Here is a 21,462-nt window from a genome sequence, read left to right on the forward strand (position 1 = left end):
GTAAGACACAGTCCGGATTATGGAAGCTCAATCAAACACTTGGAACTGAGCTTCTTTGATCCGCGGTGGTACTGAGTAGTAAGCAAGAGTGAATCCACCACTTGCAAACTCCATTTTGATCAGAGGTGAGGCAATGAACGACTTGATTGGCGCCAGTTGCTTCACCGTCAAATCACCTTTGAGCTTCTTCTTATGACCTGAGCTTGTCTCCCCTTTCTTCTGGCTTCTTGCCTCCATTTAGGAGTTGAGACAAAGCTTTTCTTTGTTCATGAGCTCAATAGGTACCTGATTCAATCATCCAAAAATTGTATGTATCAATTCTCAAGGGGCAAACCTATTCACTCATAAGAATAATAATGGTTTTAGGTACTTCCCTTGCATCAGTTTGTTGAATGTTGGTGAGGATTACTAAGCACTTGAATCCTCCACGCCATTCCTTCTCTCAACCAGCCTTTGCATTGTTCTCTTGAAGTTTCAACATGTAGGGGGACTTTGCAACTCCATAATTTGCCACCATCATGTGATTGCTTAGCCAAGAATGTCCCTGATTGAATAATCCTTGCATCTGGCTGGTAAGAACAGTGAGGAGTGACAGCTTCTTCAGACTGATCACTTAAGTCCTCTTTTAATTCGCCAACCTCTTGCTGGTCTTCTATGAGGAAATGGGACACTGGATACAGTAAGCTTCATGGATCTTTTGGTAGCTCACTGATATTCCCCTCCTCAAGCTTGACTGAGTATAGTGACAAGCTTGAACGTGAGCTTCAATGAGTTTTGAACTGGGAGCACAACAATACCAACATCTGCGCTTAAGCCAACCAGTTCACCATCTTCCAGGAGCACAACAATACCAACATCTGCGCTTAAGCCAACTGGATCACCATTTGCCTTCAGCTCCAATGTCTTTGGACCACCAGTCTCCTCATGACTTAGGTGATGGCCTTCCTTGTGAGTCTCTTGAACCAGGAGCACAACAGCTCCTACGCCTGCGCTTAAGTCAACTGATTCCACTCACAAGGTATCATTACATGGTCAGGACTAAACACCTTGATCCATGCCTCTGACCACCGGCCACTCTTGGCTTAGTGATGGCCTTTTCTCTTGAGTGCACCTCCTGTACATCCTCTTGGCATCAGGTAAGTCACTTCTGAGCAGTTTCTCCAATTCTCCAACATCCTTTCTATCTTCAGGGTAGGAAATGGGCAGACACATAGATAGGATTTGGGACTGGGCAATCTCCACGGTTCAGGAATATCCATCTTGGGAGGCTCTGAAAAACGTGGGCAATGCCTTCTTCTTTGTCTTAGTTTGATGATGTACAGAGATCACCTCTTGTGTACCTGAAACATCACTCAAACTCCAGCAAGAATCAGACCACACACACTAGGATCAGCCCTTGATAATTCACCAAGTCTGATCCCAATGTTTTAAGAGAAAGAAAATATGCAATGAACAGAATCTAAACAACTCATTCAGTCATCTTGAACAATATATATATAATGCAATACAAGACCAGGAGACTCTCCTAGACCTTTATCAATGCAACAAGACAATGACAGTAGCTAAACAAATCGCCTAGCATAATACAAACAGAAACAATTAATCTAGGACAGGAACTAGACAATACCATGCTAGACAACTCCTAGAAATAATTTAAGAAACAGAGCAACACACACAATTTAAGTATCATGGGACAGAAACTAGGTTCAACAACTCTAGCAACTTGAACCTGTCCCAAGGATACCAAACACACCACTCAACACAACCAGACATAACTACTCAAGCTCTTATTAAAGGTAGGAGGTTAACTTACTACAAACAAGGAACCTGAGCTGGTTCCTTGAACCTCCAAGGCACACTGTTCACTTGAACTTGACAGATTTGGAGTTTGGGATCTCTACCCCACGCCATTTCCTTGTGTGTGCTTTCCCTTTAGACCACTCATGCTTAAGACCCCTCCTTTCTTCCTGATTACCAGGCGCCACCTTCTGGCACACAGTGAGAGACTCCACTTTGGGAAGAACTTGAAAAACACTTGTACAGACTTGGTTTGGAGCATTGCTTGCCAAACAGCTCCAAAACCTTCTTTCTCCAAGAGATCTCTTCAGGCTGAACAGGAGGAAGGCTGATAGACCTTGGGAAGTCTCTGGACACGCCATGTTTGTAGTCTTCTTCCTCTTGAAGAGATTGAACAGCTGGCTGGACAGAAACTCTCCAATGATTTGAAATAACAATGAGGGTGAGCCTATGCTTGAATTGTGGAAGCTTTGAGTTTCAGATACTAAAGACCTCCTTTATCTTGAGTTCTGGTGAGTCTCTTCCCTCCTGGAAAAGCTTTAGACCAGAGGATACAAGGATGAACAGAAACAGAGATTTTTGAAGAGAAGTATGAACTGTAATAGATTTGCGGAAGCTCTATGGATTCTCAGGAGCTTGGAGCTCTGATACCATGTGAGAATAGACAGATTATGGTGTGTGAGGGTTTGTTTAGAACAGAGAGTGGTCGGATTGAAAGAGAACAGAGTGAAGAGAGTAAGTGAGAATTAAAGAGACTGCAATGGATAATAAGAGAGATTAAGTGAGATTTAAGAGAGTATGAGAGAGATTCTTGTAACCAGAGATCAGGGAGAGTATAAGAGACTTGAGAATGGTGAAGAAGAAAGGGGAAACTCCCCCATTCAGCTTAATTTCGTAATGGTTACAATGGGGTGGCTTTATAGCCAGATTACAAGTTGCAAGTGATTAAACAATTGTTAAAGTACAGATTTACTAAACTAATATTATTGTAGGGTTTCTGATGGAGCCAGGAGGATGCAGCCAAGGGGAATCTCGACCAGAGGGAGTTGAGAGTGACAGGAGAGAGAGATGGGCACAGTCTGGTTGGGTGAAAGTGACAGCAGGTTCATCTCCTTATGCACATGTGACTTTTATCTTAATTAACTCTCCAACTTGCCAGATCTCTCTCCAACGGTCTCATACTTAGTTTAAACTTCAAATATGCTTCAGAAAGCTCAGCTGGACGAGTTCCCCACTTGCCTTGACTTCCAAGACACTCTAGGTTAGGTTTGGTTACTTGCAAGCCAAAACTGTACGGACAGATTCAAATCTGCTTGTTCCGGATTTGCTTGCTCTTGAAGCTTGTCTCTTCATCAACTCCAGCTTCTTACTTCTTCATTCCAACACTTGGAACTACAACAAAGACTAAAGACTTATTCAAATTTGAAAAGAGTTTAAAACATGAAATAAAAACCATAGTTTAAAATAACATAAGGTGGCGCCATGATACATCATCTAAGGTTTATGTAAGTAACTTGTGGCCTCATTAAAAACCTGCCTTTGGAAAACCAATGGGACAAAACAAAGGTTAGGAAAAGAGCACACACAAGCACTTGTAATGAGATCCTAGGACCCTTCTCTGGATGGTTTGGATAGATCCTTGCATAAACGAATCAAAGACTCAAGTTTATCAAGGTTGTGGATCGAATGGTGACACAAGAGGCTGCGGAAAGGCTCCTTGATACTCCTAGGCTTAGATCGGATATGACACACCTTTCTAAAGCCCTTGGGCGTTGGATATTACACACCAACAGACTGGATACTACTCACCAGACACTCTCTTAACTCGTGAAAGCAAGGGAGAAGAAAACACAAAGGTTTAAATGAAAGAAAACTTGATAGATGCTAGGGTTGCCGAGTTACACATATATATAGTGAAAGGCTTGGAACAGGCTCCAAGCATTTCGAAATTAAAGGAACAGGCTCCTCCAATTAATGTAGAAGTAAAGACACAACTTAGATAGAGTTTTCGAAAATGAAAGACATAAATACTTAGAAGTAAAGATAGCATAAGGTTCTTCATGTGGTTTGGTCCGAGAGTATCAACTAGGTGATAAGATAGCAAGACTATGGCCTCGTTAAAAACCTATCATTGCAAAACCCAATGGGACAAAAACAATGATAGGAAAAGAGCACACATAGCTTGCTAGCCTAGATGATACTCAACTTGATGGTAAGATGGCTTGAATGGTGATAAGCGTATCTTGAAGTATCAAGCTTCCTCCAAGACATTCTTCTTGCTCCAAGGACTTCCTGATTAGTCCTCCAATAGCTTCTTTGAGTTTCCTAGCTCTGGCTCGAGTCATGGGACCTTTAGGAATGGATAAGACCTCATCTTCTTTAGCTGGTTCATCTCTAAACTCGCCATCTCTATCTCCATCAGCTGGCTGGTCCATGATCATATCATCCCCTCCCTCTTGAAAAGGATTTGACCTCAAATCAGGTTCATCTGCAATAAAAGGGATCAAGTCAGTAACATTGAAGCTATTACTCACATCATACTTACCTTGGAGATCAATCTTGTAGGCATTGTTGCTGATCTTCTTTGTGATCTCAAAAGGTCCATCAATTCTTGGCATAAGCTTTGACTTCCTCTCATTAGGAAACCTCTCTTTTCTCAAATGAACCCAAACTTTATCACCCTCCTTAAAGACCATCTCACGCCTTCCTTTGTTGGCATGCTTGACATACTGCTTAGTTTTCTCTTCAATGTTGAGCCTAGCTTGCTCGTGGAGTTGTTTCACCATCTCTGCCTTCTTTTTGCCATCCAAACTGACCCTTTCACACTCAGGTAAAGGAATTAAATCCAAAGGAGAGGTGGGATTGAACCCATAAACAATTTCAAAGGGTGAAAACTTAGAAGCAGAATGCACAGCATGATTATATGCAAATTCACAATGTGGCAGATAGTCTTCCCAAGATTTCAGATTCTTTTTAATGAATGCACGCAAGAGTGTTCCTAGAGTTCTATTAACTACTTCAGTCTGTCCATCAGTTTGCGGATGACAAGTAGTGGAGAACAACAACTTAGTGCCTAGCTTAGACCAAAGAGTTTTCCAAAAATAACTAAGAAACTTAGTATCTCTATCAGAAACTATGGTTCTAGGCATGCCATGTAAACGCACAATCTCCTTAAAGAACAGATTAGCTACATGCAATGCATCATCAGTTTTGTGACATGCTATGAAATGTGCCATTTTTGAGAACCTGTCAACAACAACAAAGATAGAATCCTTCCCAGTCCTAGTTCTAGGCAATCCAACAATGAAATCCATAGATATGTCATTCCAAGGATGATAAGGTATAGGGAGAGGAGTATACAAACCGTGAGACTGAACCTTAGACTTGGCTTGTTTGCAAGTTGCACATCTCTCACATAGTTTCTCCACATCTCTTTTCATCCGAGGCCAAAAGAAATGATCCTGCAAAGTTTTAAGAGTCTTTGCAATACCAAAGTGACCCATGAGACTTCCTCCATGAGATTCCCTAACAAACAAGTCTCTCAAAGAACAATTAGGCACACACAGTCTATTATCATAAAAGAGGAATCCATCATGTCTAAAATAATGTCCAACAGCAAATTTCTCACAAGAGTTATAAGCTTCTTTAAAATCTGGATCAGATTCATACATTTCTTTAATCTGCTCGAAACCTAATAGCTTAGCATCAAGAGTGTTCAAGAGAACATACCTTCGAGATAGTGCATCAGCAACTATGTTTTCTTTACCTTGTTTGTACTTGATGACATAAGGAAAGGTTTCTATGAATTCTACCCATCTTGCGTGTCTCTTGCTGAGCTTGTTCTGTCCTTTCAAGTACTTGAGAGACTCATGATCCGTGTGTATCACAAACTCCTTGGGCCACAAGTAATGCTGCCAAGTCTGCAAGGCTCTCACCAAGGCATACAATTCCTTATCATAAGTTGCATAGTTGAGAGTGGCGCCTCCAAGCTTCTCACTGAAATAAGCTATGGGTCTCTTCTCCTGCATAAGAACAGCACCAATTCCAATTCCTGAGGCATCACATTCAATTTCAAACGTTTTATTGAAATCAGGAAGTATAAGAAGAGGGGCATTAGTAAGCTTCTCTTTTAGGCATTGAAAGGCAAGTTCTTGTGCTTCTCCCCATTTGAATCCAACTTCTTTCTTGATCACCTCAGTCAATGGGGCTGCTATGGTGCTAAAGTCTTTCACAAACCGTCGGTAGAAGCCAGCAAGGCCGTGGAAGCTCCTTACTTCACTTATAGTTTTTGGAATTGGCCATTCTTGAATTGCTCTCACTTTCTCCGGATCAACTTTAACCCCATCTGCACCCACAATAAAGCCTAAAAAGACCAAGTGATCCGTTCCAAAAGTACACTTCTTAAGGTTAGCAAAAAGAGATTCCTTTCTAAGCACATCAAGAACAGCTCTAAGATGTTCTATATGATCATTAAAGCTCTTACTGTATACAAGGATGTCATCAAAGTATACCACAACAAATATGCCAATGAATGATCTAAGAACATGATTCATTAATCTCATGAATGTACTAGGTGCATTGGTTAATCCAAATGGCATGACTAACCACTCATATAGACCATGTTTAGTTTTGAATGCAGTTTTCCATTCATCTCCTTCTTTCATCCTAATCTGATGGTATCCACTTTTCAAATCAATCTTAGAAAATATGCAAGAACCATGCAATTCATCAAGCATATCATCTAATCTAGGAATAGGATGGCGATACTTTACAGTGATATTGTTGATGGCTCTGCAGTCAACACACATGCGCCAGCTTCCATCTTTCTTGGGCACAAGTAGCACTGGCACAGCACAAGGACTCATGCTCTCTCGGATATGCCCTTTCTCCATCAGTTCCTCCACTTGCCTTTGTAGTTCTTTGGTCTCCACCGGATTGGTTCTGTATGCTGGCCTATTGGGAAGTGTAGAACCGGGCACAAAATCAATTTGGTGCTCAATCCCTCGCACTGGTGGTAGTCCATTGGGACTATCTTCTGGAAAAACATCTTGATATTCCTGTAAGAGATTGACAAGTTCACTCGGATACTCCGGTGCAATGTTAGTAGTAGTCAAGAGGGATTCCTTATAGATAAACAAAAGGATAGGAAGATTAGAGCAGAGAGATCTTTTAACATCACCAGACTTGGCATAGAAGTTTAGTTGCTTTGTTGATTCAGCGGGAAGATCTATCTCTTTCTTCTTTTGTAGCTGAAGCTGATCAATCTGAACTTCCTTAGGAGTCATAGGCACAAGAACTGTCTTTCTCCCTTTAAACTCAAAGGTGTGCTTGTTGGCATACCCATCATGTATCACACGTCTATCTGATTGCCACGGCCTTCCAAGGAGAATGTGTCCAGCTTCCATAGGCAACACATCACAAAGAATCTCATCTTCATATTTACCAATGGCTAAGGGAACCATAACCTGAGTAGATACTCTCATCTCGCCCTCTTCATTGAGCCATTGGAGTCTATATGGTTTAGGATGCTTTTGGACCCTTAAACCCAACTTTTTAACCATAGTCTCACTCGCAACGTTGACACAACTGCCTCCATCCACAATAAGACTACAGACCTTTCCTTGCACTAGACATCTAGTATAGAAGAGATTCTCTCTTTGCTCCATTTCTTCGGTCTTGCTTTGAAGACTCAAGGTTCTTCTAGCAACTAGCAACCTTCCAGCGACCGGATTGGCAACATACTCCTCTTCTGAACTGTGATCTTCTTCGGCCTCTGTCTCCTCATCAGCAGATTCATACTCTCCATTAGCATGAAGGATCATCACACGTTTATTGGTACACTCATTAGCATAGTGACCACGTCCTTGGCACTTAAAACACTTCACATCTCTTGCACGCGAGCTTGTAGCTTCCACTTTCCCCTTATCTTTGTTGTAGATGCTACTAGACTTGGCTTCTTCTTTTGGCTGTGGCTTGCTCTCCTTTTGATAGCTCGGCTTATCTTCCTTAGAGGTCTGGTATCTATTGGAACCATAGCTGCCACGCGCATGACTTCTTCTCTTAACTTGTTGTTCCACCAAGATAGCTTTGTGTAGCATCTCCTCTATTTCCAAGTAGTGTTGCATCTCCACTCTATCTTGTATCTCACGGTTGAGTCCACCAAGAAATCGTGCCATGGTTGCTTCACTGTCCTCAGATACACAAGCTCTTAGCATAAGCAACTCCATCTCTTGAAAGTATTCCTCTACAGACTTTGATCCTTGTGTGAGTAGTCTCAGCTTTTGATGAAGATCACGGTGATAATGGCTTGGTACAAACCTCTTGCGCATCACAGCTTTCATCTCTGCCCATGTTTCAATGGGAAATTCACCATTGCGCCTCTTGTTTGTAACCAACTGATCCCACCAGCTCAATGCATAGTCATTGAACTCGGTAGCAGCTACTTGAATCTTCTTAGTCTCTGAGTAATGCTGACAGTTGAACACGAGTTCGATCTTCTTCTCCCACTCAAGATAGGCATCTGGATCAGCTTTACCATGGAAAGGAGGGATCTTAAGCTTTAATCCTGATAGCTCATTGCGTCTATGCCTCCGGCCCTCATGATCACGTCGAGATCTTCTACTGCTACGTCTTGAACCGGAGCTATGGCTACTTCTCTCATAGAAGTTATCAGTCTCTTCTGATCCAGCATGCTCACGCTGACCTTGTCTGTTTCTTCTTGGCTCATGTCTTGAACCAGATGCTTGTCCTTGCCCATCATGCGGTCTCTGATCATATTTCTCTTCCAGTAACTTCACCATCGCTTCCATCACTTGTTTGGTGATTGCTTCTTGCAGCAACCTATTCCTTCGCACAAAGGTTTCATCATCTTCCTCAGACCCCATTGCTTCCTGATACACGAAAAACTTGAACCAGTAAGTAGTTCAAAAGAATTCAGAACTCAAGATTCAAATAAGGAAACAAGGTTTTTCAAACAAAGCGGCAAATGAAGATACTTGATCAACACGCGACGATTTGAATTCTATCTTTCGAAATTGAAACACTAACAGATCAGATTCAACGGATGATGAAATGAGGTAATCAAATCCTGATCTATGATCTTAACAACAGATCGAGTCACACAATCACAAGAAACTTTCGGATCAAGTAAAACGATAACGTAATCGACAAGAATGTGAAAAGGTTTTTGTTCAAAACTTGATCGAAATTCTTAGATCTATCAATATGAGATACGAAACAATCAGATCTAGCAATCCTGATAATGAAACAAGCAGATCAAATGAGAATAAACACACAAGAACCGATTGATCAACAAAATATGAATCGACAAAGAGTAGATCTTAAGAAATCGCAAAAGAGAAATCGAAACTCCCCTTCCAGAGTGCTCTGATACCACTTAATGAGATCCTAGGACCCTTCTCTGGATGGTTTGGATAGATCCTTGCATAAACGAATCAAAGACTCAAGTTTATCAAGGTTGTGGATCGAATGGTGACACAAGAGGCTGCGGAAAGGCTCCTTGATACTCCTAGGCTTAGATCGGATATGACACACCTTTCTAAAGCCCTTGGGCGTTGGATATTACACACCAACAGACTGGATACTACTCACCAGACACTCTCTTAACTCGTGAAAGCAAGGGAGAAGAAAACACAAAGGTTTAAATGAAAGAAAACTTGATAGATGCTAGGGTTGCCGAGTTACACATATATATAGTGAAAGGCTTGGAACAGGCTCCAAGCATTTCGAAATTAAAGGAACAGGCTCCTCCAATTAATGTAGAAGTAAAGACACAACTTAGATAGAGTTTTCGAAAATGAAAGACATAAATACTTAGAAGTAAAGATAGCATAAGGTTCTTCATGTGGTTTGGTCCGAGAGTATCAACTAGGTGATAAGATAGCAAGACTATGGCCTCGTTAAAAACCTATCATTGCAAAACCCAATGGGACAAAAACAATGATAGGAAAAGAGCACACATAGCTTGCTAGCCTAGATGATACTCAACTTGATGGTAAGATGGCTTGAATGGTGATAAGCGTATCTTGAAGTATCAAGCTTCCTCCAAGACATTCTTCTTGCTCCAAGGACTTCCTGATTAGTCCTCCAATAGCTTCTTTGAGTTTCCTAGCTCTGGCTCGAGTCATGGGACCTTTAGGAATGGATAAGACCTCATCTTCTTTAGCTGGTTCATCTCTAAACTCGCCATCTCTATCTCCATCAGCTGGCTGGTCCATGATCATATCAACTTGCTTAGATGATGATCAGTTTGGAACAATTGCTTGAATGGTGGTGAGAGTGTCTTGATTGATCAAACGTCCATCAAGGCTGTCTTCTTGCTTCCATGAGATCATAAGTATACTTCCAACAGCTTCTTTGAGTCTTCTAGCTTTGGCACGAGTGATGGGACCTGGTGGAATGACTAAGGCATCCTCTTCTTCACTTGATTTGTCTTTGAGCTCTTCATCTCCATCCTTGTGCTGGTCCATGATCATATCACATAAGCTCTTCCCTTATCCTCTCCACGCGGTAACATCAGTAAAGCCTCAGTAAGACTTCTCCTTTACCTCTTAAGTTAACCGAGTGTAGTAACTTCCCTTAGGTAGTGATCTTGGTCGAGCTACTCTTGTACGGCCTGTACGGCCATGGTACGGCCTGTACGGCCTAGCCTCTCCCAAACTCATTCCTCCAACCCATTACTCTCCTAAGCCTCACTCTCTTATTAGCAATCCATCTCATCATCTAATGCCTTCTTCTCAACAGAGTAGTGGAGAATCACCAGGAAGCTGAATAAATCTCATATGAGTTAGGATGAAGAAGCTATCCCACTTTCAAATCAGGTGATCCCAGTTTTCCTGTTTGGGAATATGACAGCTTCTTTGTCATTCTAATCAAACCAGGATGAATCGCGATGTAAGAAGCTTCATTTTGAAACATAGAGTAGTGGAGAATCACCAGGAAGCTGAATAAATCTCATATGAGTTAGGATGAAGAAGCTATCCCACTTTCAAATCAGGTGATCCCGGTTTTCCTGTTTGGGAATATGACAGCTTCTTTGTCATTCTAATCAAACCAGGATGAATCGCGATGTAAGAAGCTTCATTTTGAAACATAAAGTAGTGGAGAATCACCAGGAAGCTGAATAAATCTCATAGGAGTTAGGATGAAGAAGCTATCCCACTTTCAAATCAGGTGATCCCAGTTTTCCTGTTTGGGAATATGACAGCTTCTTTGTCATTCTAATCAAACCAGGATGAATCGCGATGTAAGAAGCTTGATTTTGATACATAAAGTAGTGGAGAATCATCAGGAAGCTGAATAAATCTCATAGGAGTTAGGATGAAGAAGCTATCCCACTTTCAAATCAGGTGATCCCAGTTTTCCTGTTTGGGAATATGACAGCTTCTTTGTCATTCTAATCAAACCAGGATGAATCGCGATGTAAGAAGCTTGATTTTGAAACATAAAGTAATGGAGAATCACCAAGAAGCCGAATAAATCTCATAGGAGTTAGGATGAAGAAGCTATCCCACTTTCAAATCAGGTGATCCCAGTTTTCCTATTTGGGAATATGACAGCTTCTTTGTCATTCTAATCAAACCAGGATGAATCGCGATGTAAGAAGCTTAATTTTGAAACATAAAGTAGAGGAGAATCACCAGGAAGCCGAATAAATCTCATAGGAGTTAGGATGAAGAAGCTATCCCACTTTCAAATCAGGTGATCCCAGTTTTCCTGTTTGGGAATATGACAGCTTCTTTGTCATTCTAATCAAACCAGGATGAATCGCGATGTAAGAAGCTTCATTTTGAAACATAAAGTAGTGGAGAATCACCAGGAAGCTGAATAAATCTCATAGGAGTTAGGATGAAGAAGCTATCCCACTTTCAAATCAGGTGATCCCAGTTTTCCTGTTTGGGAATATGACAGCTTCTTTGTCATTCTAATCAAACCAGGATGAATCGCGATGTAAGAAGCTTGATTTTGATACATAAAGTAGTGGAGAATCATCAGGAAGCTGAATAAATCTCATAGGATTTAGGATGAAGAAGCTATCCCACTTTCAAATTACGTGATCCCAGTTTTCCTGTTTGGGAATATGACAGCTTCTTTGTCATTCTAATCAAACCAGGATGAATCGCGATGTAAGAAGCTTGATTTTGATACATAAAGTAGTGGAGAATCACCAGGAAGTCGAATAAATCTCATAGGCGTTAAGATGAAGAAGCTATCCCACTTTCAAATCAGGTGATCCCAGTTTTCCTGTTTGGGAATATGACAGCTTCTTTGTCATTCTAATCAAACCAGGATGACTCGCGATGTAAGAAGCTTGATTTTGAAACATAAAGTAGTAGAGAATCACCAGGAAGCTGAATAAATCTCATAGGAGTTAGGATGAAGAAGCTATCCCACTTTCAAATCAGGTGATCCCAGTTTTCTTGTTTGGGAATAAGACAGCTTCTTTGTCATTCTAATCAAACCAGGATGAATCGCGATGTAAGAAGCTTGATTTTGAAACATAAAGTAATGGAGAATCACCAAGAAGCTGAATAAATCTCATAGGAGTTAGGATGAAGAAGCTATCCCACTTTCAAATCAGGTGATCCCAGTTTTCCTGTTTGGGAATATGACAGCTTCTTTGTCATTCTAATCAAACCAGGATGAATCGCGATGTAAGAAGCTTGATTTTGATACATAAAGTAGTGGAGAATCATCAGGAAGCTGAATAAATCTCATAGGAGTTAGGATGAAGAAGCTATCCCACTTTCAAATCAGGTGATCCCAGTTTTCCTGTTTGGGAATATGACAGCTTCTTTGTCATTCTAATCAAACCAGGATGAATCGCGATGTAAGAAGCTTGATTTTGATACATAAAGTAGTGGAGAATCACCAGCAAGTCGAATAAATCTCATAGGAGTTAGGATGAAGAAGCTATCCCACTTTCAAATCAGGTGATCCCAGTTTTCCTGTTTGGGAATATGACAGCTTCTTTGTCATTCTAATCAAACCAAGATGAATCGCGATGTAAGAAGCTTGATTTTGATACATAAAGTAGTGGAGAATCACCAGGAAGTCGAATAAATCTCATAGGAGTTAAGATGAAGAACGTATCCCACTTTCAAATCAGGTGATCCCAGTTTTCCTGTTTGGGAATATGACAGCTTCTTTGTCATTCTAATCAAACCAGGATGAATCGCGATGTAAGAAGCTTGATTTTGATACATAAAGTAGTGGAGAATCACCAGGAAGCTGAATAAATCTCATAGGAGTTAGGATGAAGAAGCTATCCCACTTTCAAATCAGGTGATCCCAGTTTTCTTGTTTGGGAATAAGACAGCTTCTTTGTCATTCTAATCAAACCAGGATGAATCGCGATGTAAGAAGCTTGATTTTGAAACATAAAGTAATGGAGAATCACCAAGAAGCTGAATAAATCTCATAGGAGTTAGGATGAAGAAGCTATCCACTTTCAAATCAGGTGATCCCAGTTTTCCTGTTTGGGAATATGACAGCTTCTTTGTCATTCTAATCAAACCAGGATGAATCACGATGTAAGAAGCTTGATTTTGATACATAAAGTAGTGGAGAATCATCAGGAAGCTGAATAAATCTCATAGGAGTTAGGATGAAGAAGCTATCCCACTTTCAAATCAGGTGATCCCAGTTTTCCTGTTTGGGAATATGACAGCTTCTTTGTCATTCTAATCAAACCAGGATGAATCGCGATGTAAGAAGCTTGATTTTGATACATAAAGTAGTGGAGAATCACCAGGAAGCTGAATAAATCTCATAGGAGTTAGGATGAAGAAGCTATCCCACTTTCAAATCAGGTGATCCCAGTTTTCCTGTTTGGGAATATGACAGTTTCTTTGTCATTCTAATCAAACCAGGATGAATCGCGATGTAAGAAGCTTGATTTTGAAACATAAAGTAATGGAGAATCACCAAGAAGCTGAATAAATCTCATAAGAGTTAGGATGAAGAAGCTATCCCACTTTCAAATCAGGTGATCCCAGTTTTCCTGTTTGGGAATATGACAGCTTCTTTGTCATTCTAATCAAACCAGGATGAATCGCGATGTAAGAAGCTTGATTTTGATACATAAAGTAGTGGAGAATCACCAGGAAGTCGAATAAATCTCATAGGAGTTAGGATGAAGAAGCTATCCCACTTTCAAATCAGGTGATCCCAGTTTTCCTGTTTGGGAATATGACAGCTTCTTTGTCATTCTAATCAAACCAGGATGAATCGCGATGTAAGAAGCTTGATTTTGATACATAAAGTAGTGGAGAATCATCAGGAAGCTGAATAAATCTCATAGGATTAGGATGAAGAAGCTATCCCACTTTCAAATCACGTGATCCCAGTTTTCCTGTTTGGGAATATGACAGCTTCTTTGTCATTCTAATCAAACCAGGATGAATCGCGATGTAAGAAGCTTGATTTTGATACATAAAGTAGTGGAGAATCACCAGGAAGTCGAATAAATCTCATAGGAGTTAGATGAAGAAGCTATCCCACTTTCAAATCAGGTGATCCCAGTTTTCCTGTTTGGGAATATGACAGCTTCTTTGTCATTCTAATCAAACCAGGATGAATCGCGATGTAAGAAGCTTGATTTTGAAACATAAAGTAGTGGAGAATCACCAGGAAGCTGAATAAATCTCATAGGAGTTAGGATGAAGAAGCTATCCCACTTTCAAATCAGGTGATCCCAGTTTTCCTGTTTGGGAATATGACAGTTTCTTTGTCATTCTAATCAAACCAGGATGAATCGCGATGTAAGAAGCTTGATTTTGAAACATAAAGTATTGGAGAATCACCAAGAAGCTGAATAAATCTCATAAGAGTTAGGATGAAGAAGCTATCCCACTTTCAAATCAGGTGATCCCAGTTTTCCTGTTTGGGAATATGACAGCTTCTTTGTCATTCTAATCAAACCAGGATGAATCGCGATGTAAGAAGCTTGATTTTGATACATAAAGTAGTGGAGAATCATCAGGAAGCTGAATAAATCTCATAGGAGTTAGGATGAAGAAGCTATCCCACTTTCAAATCAGGTGATCCCAGTTTTCCTGTTTGGGAATATGACAGTTTCTTTGTCATTCTAATCAAACCAGGATGAATCGCGATGTAAGAAGCTTGATTTTGAAACATAAAGTAATGGAGAATCACCAAGAAGCTGAATAAATCTCATAAGAGTTAGGATGAAGAAGCTATCCCACTTTCAAATCAGGTGATCCCAGTTTTCCTGTTTGGGAATATGACAGCTTCTTTGTCATTCTAATCAAACCAGGATGAATCGCGATGTAAGAAGCTTGATTTTGATACATAAAGTAGTGGAGAATCACCAGCAAGTCGAATAAATCTCATAGGAGTTAGGATGAAGAAGCTATCCCACTTTCAAATCAGGTGATCCCAGTTTTCCTGTTTGGGAATATGACAGCTTCTTTGTCATTCTAATCAAACCAGGATGAATCGCGATGTAAGAAGCTTGATTTTGATACATAAAGTAGTGGAGAATCATCAGGAAGCTGAATAAATCTCATAGGATTTAGGATGAAGAAGCTATCCCACTTTCAAATTACGTGATCCCAGTTTTCCTGTTTGGGAATATGACAGCTTCTTTGTCATTCTAATCAAACCAGGATGAATCGCGATGTAAGAAGCTTGATTTTGATACATAAAGTAGTGGAGAATCACCAGGAAGTCGAATAAATCTCATAGGAGTTAAGATGAAGAAGCTATCCCACTTTCAAATCAGGTGATCCCAGTTTTCCTGTTTGGGAATATGACAGCTTCTTTGTCATTCTAATCAAACCAGGATGACTCGCGATGTAAGAAGCTTGATTTTGAAACATAAAGTAGTAGAGAATCACCAGGAAGCTGAATAAATCTCATAGGAGTTAGGATGAAGAAGCTATCCCACTTTCAAATCAGGTGATCCCAGTTTTCTTGTTTGGGAATATGACAGCTTCTTTGTCATTCTGATCAAACCAGGATGAATCGCGATGTAAGAAGCTTGATTTTGAAACATAAAGTAATGGAGAATCACCAAGAAGCTGAATAAATCTCATAGGAGTTAGGATGAAGAAGCTATCCCACTTTCAAATCAGGTGATCCCAGTTTTCCTGTTTGGGAATATGACAGCTTCTTTGTCATTCTAATCAAACCAGGATGAATCACGATGTATGAAGCTTGATTTTGATACATAAAGTAGTGGAGAATCATCAGGAAGCTGAATAAATCTCATAGGAGTTAGGATGAAGAAGCTATCCCACTTTCAAATCAGGTGATCCCAGTTTTCCTGTTTGGGAATATGACAGCTTCTTTGTCATTCTAATCAAACCAGGATGAATCGCGATGTAAGAAGCTTCATTTTGAAACATAAGTAGTGGAGAATCACCAGGAAGCTGAATAAATCTCATAGAGTTAGGATGAAGAAGCTATCCCACTTTCAAATCAGGTGATCCCAGTTTTCCTGTTTGGGAATATGACAGCTTCTTTGTCATTCTAATCAAACCAGGATGAATCGCGATGTAAGAAGCTTGATTTTGATACATAAAGTAGTGGAGAATCACCAGGAAGCTGAATAAATCTCATAGGAGTTAGGATGAAGAAGCTATCCCACTTTCAAATCAGGTGATCCCAGTTTTCCTGTTTGGGAATATGACAGCTTCTTTGTCATTCTAATCAAACCAGGATGAATCGCGATGTAAGAAGCTTGATTTTGATACATAAAGTAGTGGAGAATCACCAGGAAGTCGAATAAATCTCATAGGAATTAGGATGAAGAAGCTATCCCACTTTCAAATCAGGTGATCCCAGTTTTCCTGTTTGGGAATATGACAGCTTCTTTGTCATTCTAATCAAACCAGGATGAATCGCGATGTAAGAAGCTTGATTTTGATACATAAAGTAGTGGAGAATCACCAGGAAGCTGAATAAATCTCATAGGAGTTAGGATGAAGAAGCTATCCCACTTTCAAATCAGGTGATCCCAGTTTTCCTGTTTGGGAATATGACAGCTTCTTTGTCATTCTAATCAAACCAGGATGAATCGCGATGTAAGAAGCTTGATTTTGATACATAAAGTAGTGGAGAATCACCAGGAAGCTGAATAAATCTCATAGGAGTTAGGATGAAGAAGCTATCCCACTTTCAAATCAGGTGATCCCAGTTTTCCTGTTTGGGAATATGACAGCTTCTTTGTCATTCTAATCAAACCAGGATGAATCGCGATGTAAGAAGCTTCATTTTGAAACATAAAGTAGTGGAGAATCACCAGGAAGCTGAATAAATCTCATAGGAGTTAGGATGAAGAAGCTATCCCACTTTCAAATCAGGTGATCCCAGTTTTCCTGTTTGGGAATATGACAGCTTCTTTGTCATTCTAATCAAACCAGGATGAATCGCGATGTAAGAAGCTTGATTTTGATACATAAAGTAGTGGAGAATCACCAGCAAGTCGAATAAATCTCATAGGAGTTAGGATGAAGAAGCTATCCCACTTTCAAATCAGGTGATCCCAGTTTTCCTGTTTGGGAATATGACAGCTTCTTTGTCATTCTAATCAAACCAGGATGAATCACGATGTATGAAGCTTGATTTTGATACATAAAGTAGTGGAGAATCATCAGGAAGCTGAATAAATCTCATAGGAGTTAGGATGAAGAAGCTATCCCACTTTCAAATCAGGTGATCCCAGTTTTCCTGTTTGGGAATATGACAGCTTCTTTGTCATTCTAATCAAACCAGGATGAATCGCGATGTAAGAAGCTTCATTTTGAAACATAGAGTAGTGGAGAATCACCAGGAAGCTGAATAAATCTCATATGAGTTAGGATGAAGAAGCTATCCCACTTTCTGTTGAAATGAGTTGATCAATATGTGAGAAGATGGCTTAGGGAGTTGAGGATGTGAGAATGTGGAGGCAAAGGGAAGGAAGGTTAGGGATCGACCAGGCCGTACAAGAGGCCGTACCGGCCGTACCGTCAGTACTGTCCGGGTCGATCCATAACTCGACCAAGAGGGAAGTTACCCGGGTGAAATGGTTAAACGGCCAAAGGGGTTTTACCTTAGAAGATATGACCGTTTGGATGGATAGAGTGGCTGCGGCTTATCCTGACAGTCTGGCACAGGCTGTAAAGGCAAAAGGAGTCTCACCAAAAGATGCCATAAGCGTGTGATCCTCCCCATTGGTTTTCATTTGAATTAAAGCAACCTTATCCTTGACCTCACATGCTTAGTGCTTCTGAATACCCTAATGTCTCTCTCTATATATTGTAAACTCTATCTTGATTAATGATTAACACGAGTTCATCATATTCTCTCTCTAGTTCATCATGTTTCTCTTCTACATCTCATAAATCATCTCATCTCACTTTAATCTTTCTCTAAATCTCTCAATACCTGTTCAACTCTCTAAAATCATATGGTATCAGAGCCAGGTTGGCTTTGGTATTGAGATTTATAGTGTTCTTCAGCTTCAGTTCATACTCTTTCATACTTTCTTTTCGGTTCTAACAAAGCAAGATGGAGGGAAACTACAAGGTCATTACAGTTCCTGTTGCGTTGAAGGGTGGTAGTAACTACCTGTTGTGGTCAAGGCTGGTGAAGACAGCCATTGGGAGGCTAGGGCTGTGGAGTCACATCACGGATGATGTGAGATTTTATAAGGATTTACTCAAGGTGTGTGTGAGAAAGTGTTTAGGAGAGTTTATGTGAACAGATTTGAGACTTATGAGTATGGGGAGAGATTTAGAGTATGAAAGAGACTAGGTAACGAGATTAAAGAGACTGAGAGACTTAGAGAATAGATTAGAGACTTAGTATCAAGAACAGACTTTCATAGAACATGAAGGAGAAGGGTTTCCCCCCTTTACTCACTTAACCTGTTTACAACGACCATACTAAGCTTTTATATGAGCTTTACAACTTAGATCATAAACCTAGATCCTAAGGCTGTAAATACAAGATAGAATGGATGGTAAGGATGAGAGAAGACTGGTCTTGATGTTCTGGTTCTTAGCTGGCGACTTGATCCAATGTAAAGGGCTTAGATTGCTTCATTTGAATTGAATGGATAGGATGAGTCAAGGCTGTAAAGGTAAAGCACCTTTACCTTTCCAGCTCATACCAACAGCTCACCTTATCCATTTGAATCTTCCCTTGCCTCCAAGAGTCTCCAACGGTCACATGATTCAAACTAAGTCGCGCCCACACATTGCACAACTTGGGCAAGGCTGATCCGGATGATGGCCGAACTGGATAGGTTGTACGGACGCTGTACGGCCTTGAGGTCCGTACACTCGCCCTATGCCTTCATCTAACTTCCTTCTAAGGTTGACCCTTACAACGCCCTATCTTTGCACCATACTTCCATCTTCTCTCTAACTCCTCCAAAGCCTTCATATGATCAGTATAAGTCTTTCCTAGACTTAACCTCACAAGATAACTACTTCAGAACACTTCTGAAGCTTGATTGAACTCTTCTAGACATCTTCTAGAGCTTGCCCTATTATTGTACAAGCTCCATCTCCTCTTCAGTTCAACACTCCCCCTCAAGCTTGACTTTAGGAGATCCTAAGCCAAGCTTGGAACTCTGAAGAGTCTCCCTCATTAAAAACCTTACAAGGAAAACCCATTGGGACAAAACCTTGCAAGGGAAAAAGAGTAGAGCTCTCCAAAGCCTAGGGATTGGCCAGTGAGCTCTTGTGCCTTAGAACCAATGTGGTTGGACACAAGAAGCTCTGGATCACGGCCTAACAGGTGCAGCAACTCTTCACAGCTTTGCGCACACTTCACACTTCACACTTCAGCTTCACCTCTTCATGGAACCGGTTTGAAGTCTCCCCCTCTCAACTGACTTCATAGCCATCTTAGAGAAGCTAGGACACGACCAGATCATCTTTGAAACACTAGTGAGGCTGATCAACACTTCACACACGGCTTGCCCTCTTCATAGAACTGGTTTGGATCTCCCCCTCTCAACAGACTTCTCAGCCATCTTAGAGAAGCTAGGAACTGACCAGGAACATCTTTAGTGAGGCTCAAGCAATGGTACCTGATACATTATCCCAAAGGTGCATCAGTACCTATCAAAGACAAGAAAATGAATATCCTGCATCACATTTGATGCACACAATCTCACAATTCAATCATAATCATCTTAAGTATCTTTTCAAGCACAAGTAATGAATAAGATGAATGAAAAAGATTGAAAAGAGTTTTAAAAGTCTAAGGGAACTTCCCTTGTGTTTTTGTGAGTTTCCAAACTCGGCCAAAGCATCATCTTCATGGCATCATCAACTTCTTGGAAAGGCAGAATGGATTCATCAGCTTCTCCTCAATCACCCCTCATTGAAGCCGCATTGATGGAGAGCCTTCCTCCTCACTCGCCAAGGCTGCTCTGAACAGCCTCTTGCCTAGACACGCCACTGACTTGGTCCGGTTGATGATCCTTGTAGAAGCTTTTGCAAAAGACTTGTTACTGACCATGGATCATATGCATTAAGACTCCCCCTCAAGCTTAGAACCGAGACCAGAAGGAGCTAAGCTTGTGATGATCCTATGCATCTCCATGGTCTAATAACTATCATCTTTCATGATAGCTTTCTTCTTGTGAGTTTACTCTCTTCCTTAACCAGGAACTAGGGTGTTTGAATCACCATAGAGAGTCTCACAAGACACACCTCTCATTGCATAATGACCCATGCTACACTTCCTGTAGACTAAGGACTAGATATGTCCAATGGTATTATGCAATGGCCATCTCTCATTGCATACTCAATCACACTACACTTCCTGTAGATTATGGACTAACATGTCCTAGTGATGATATGCAATGGCACAAGACCTTTGTCTTTATATTCTTGGTTGTTGGTGAGTTACATGTATCCCATTCCTTGTGTACCTAACACCACCACAACTCAATGCAAGATCAGATCATCCCATTGAGATCAAACCAAGATTATCTATCCTGTTTGATCACCAATGCCACAATAATATATAATACTTGAAACAAGCTAGACAATCAACACAATAAAGCAAAGACAATCAATTCAGTTTTTTTTTTTAAATGCAACAATAACTGAATGCATTAGGTTACATACTCACTATATGAATGAAATAGATTTAACCCAAATGAAACACAAGTCTAGATGATACTTATGCAATCAAGGCGACAAGAGTGATTCAATTCATGCTTATGCTCACTAGTTTTATCAATGCCAATGATCCAAATAGCTTAGACATACTTCTAAATGCTTATAAGACATCACTGATGGATTTAACTATGGCATAGCAACAATCAGAACTGGACTGAGACAAGACAAGTAGATTTCAATCTCTTAACAATGACAATGCAAGTTCTATTTTTTTTTTTTTAAGTTCTCTAAATGCAATACAAGCTTATCAGCACATTTGCAATTTAGGCTCATTTTTAAATGCATTATTACATGAATGCACAATCTTAAAGCTTTAGCTATATGAATGCAACAGGTTCAATCCATGAGCAATATTAAGGCTATGCACAACAGTTTCAATCAAAACCAATGATGCAAACAACTTAGACAATTTCTAATTGATGCAAGACTTTCATTGATGGATTAAACATAGGCAATAGCATCAGATAACAATAGGATTGAACTTAGACACTATGAG

The 21,462-nt window shown here is 40.3% G+C and overlaps 1 protein-coding gene across 1 annotated transcript; it reads right to left on the minus strand.

The window, feature by feature from the left end:
• Positions 1-4,076: 4,076 nt before the first annotated feature.
• On the minus strand, positions 4,077-9,344 carry LOC117130677 (the record flags this gene model as incomplete). The annotated part of the gene is made up of 6 exons (XM_033283398.1): positions 7,152-9,344; positions 6,608-6,854; positions 5,527-6,160; positions 4,622-5,394; positions 4,343-4,468; positions 4,077-4,285 (listed from the first exon to the last, which is right to left on the minus strand). Coding segments are annotated over exons 1-6 (3,519 nt in total), but the record flags the coding sequence as incomplete, so codon positions are not given.
• Between the last annotated feature and the right edge of the window lie 12,118 nt (positions 9,345-21,462).

The sequence above is a fragment of the Brassica rapa genome, unplaced genomic scaffold (assembly GCF_000309985.2).
Source record: "Brassica rapa cultivar Chiifu-401-42 unplaced genomic scaffold, CAAS_Brap_v3.01 Scaffold0635, whole genome shotgun sequence".
Taxonomy (NCBI): Eukaryota; Viridiplantae; Streptophyta; class Magnoliopsida; order Brassicales; family Brassicaceae; genus Brassica; species Brassica rapa.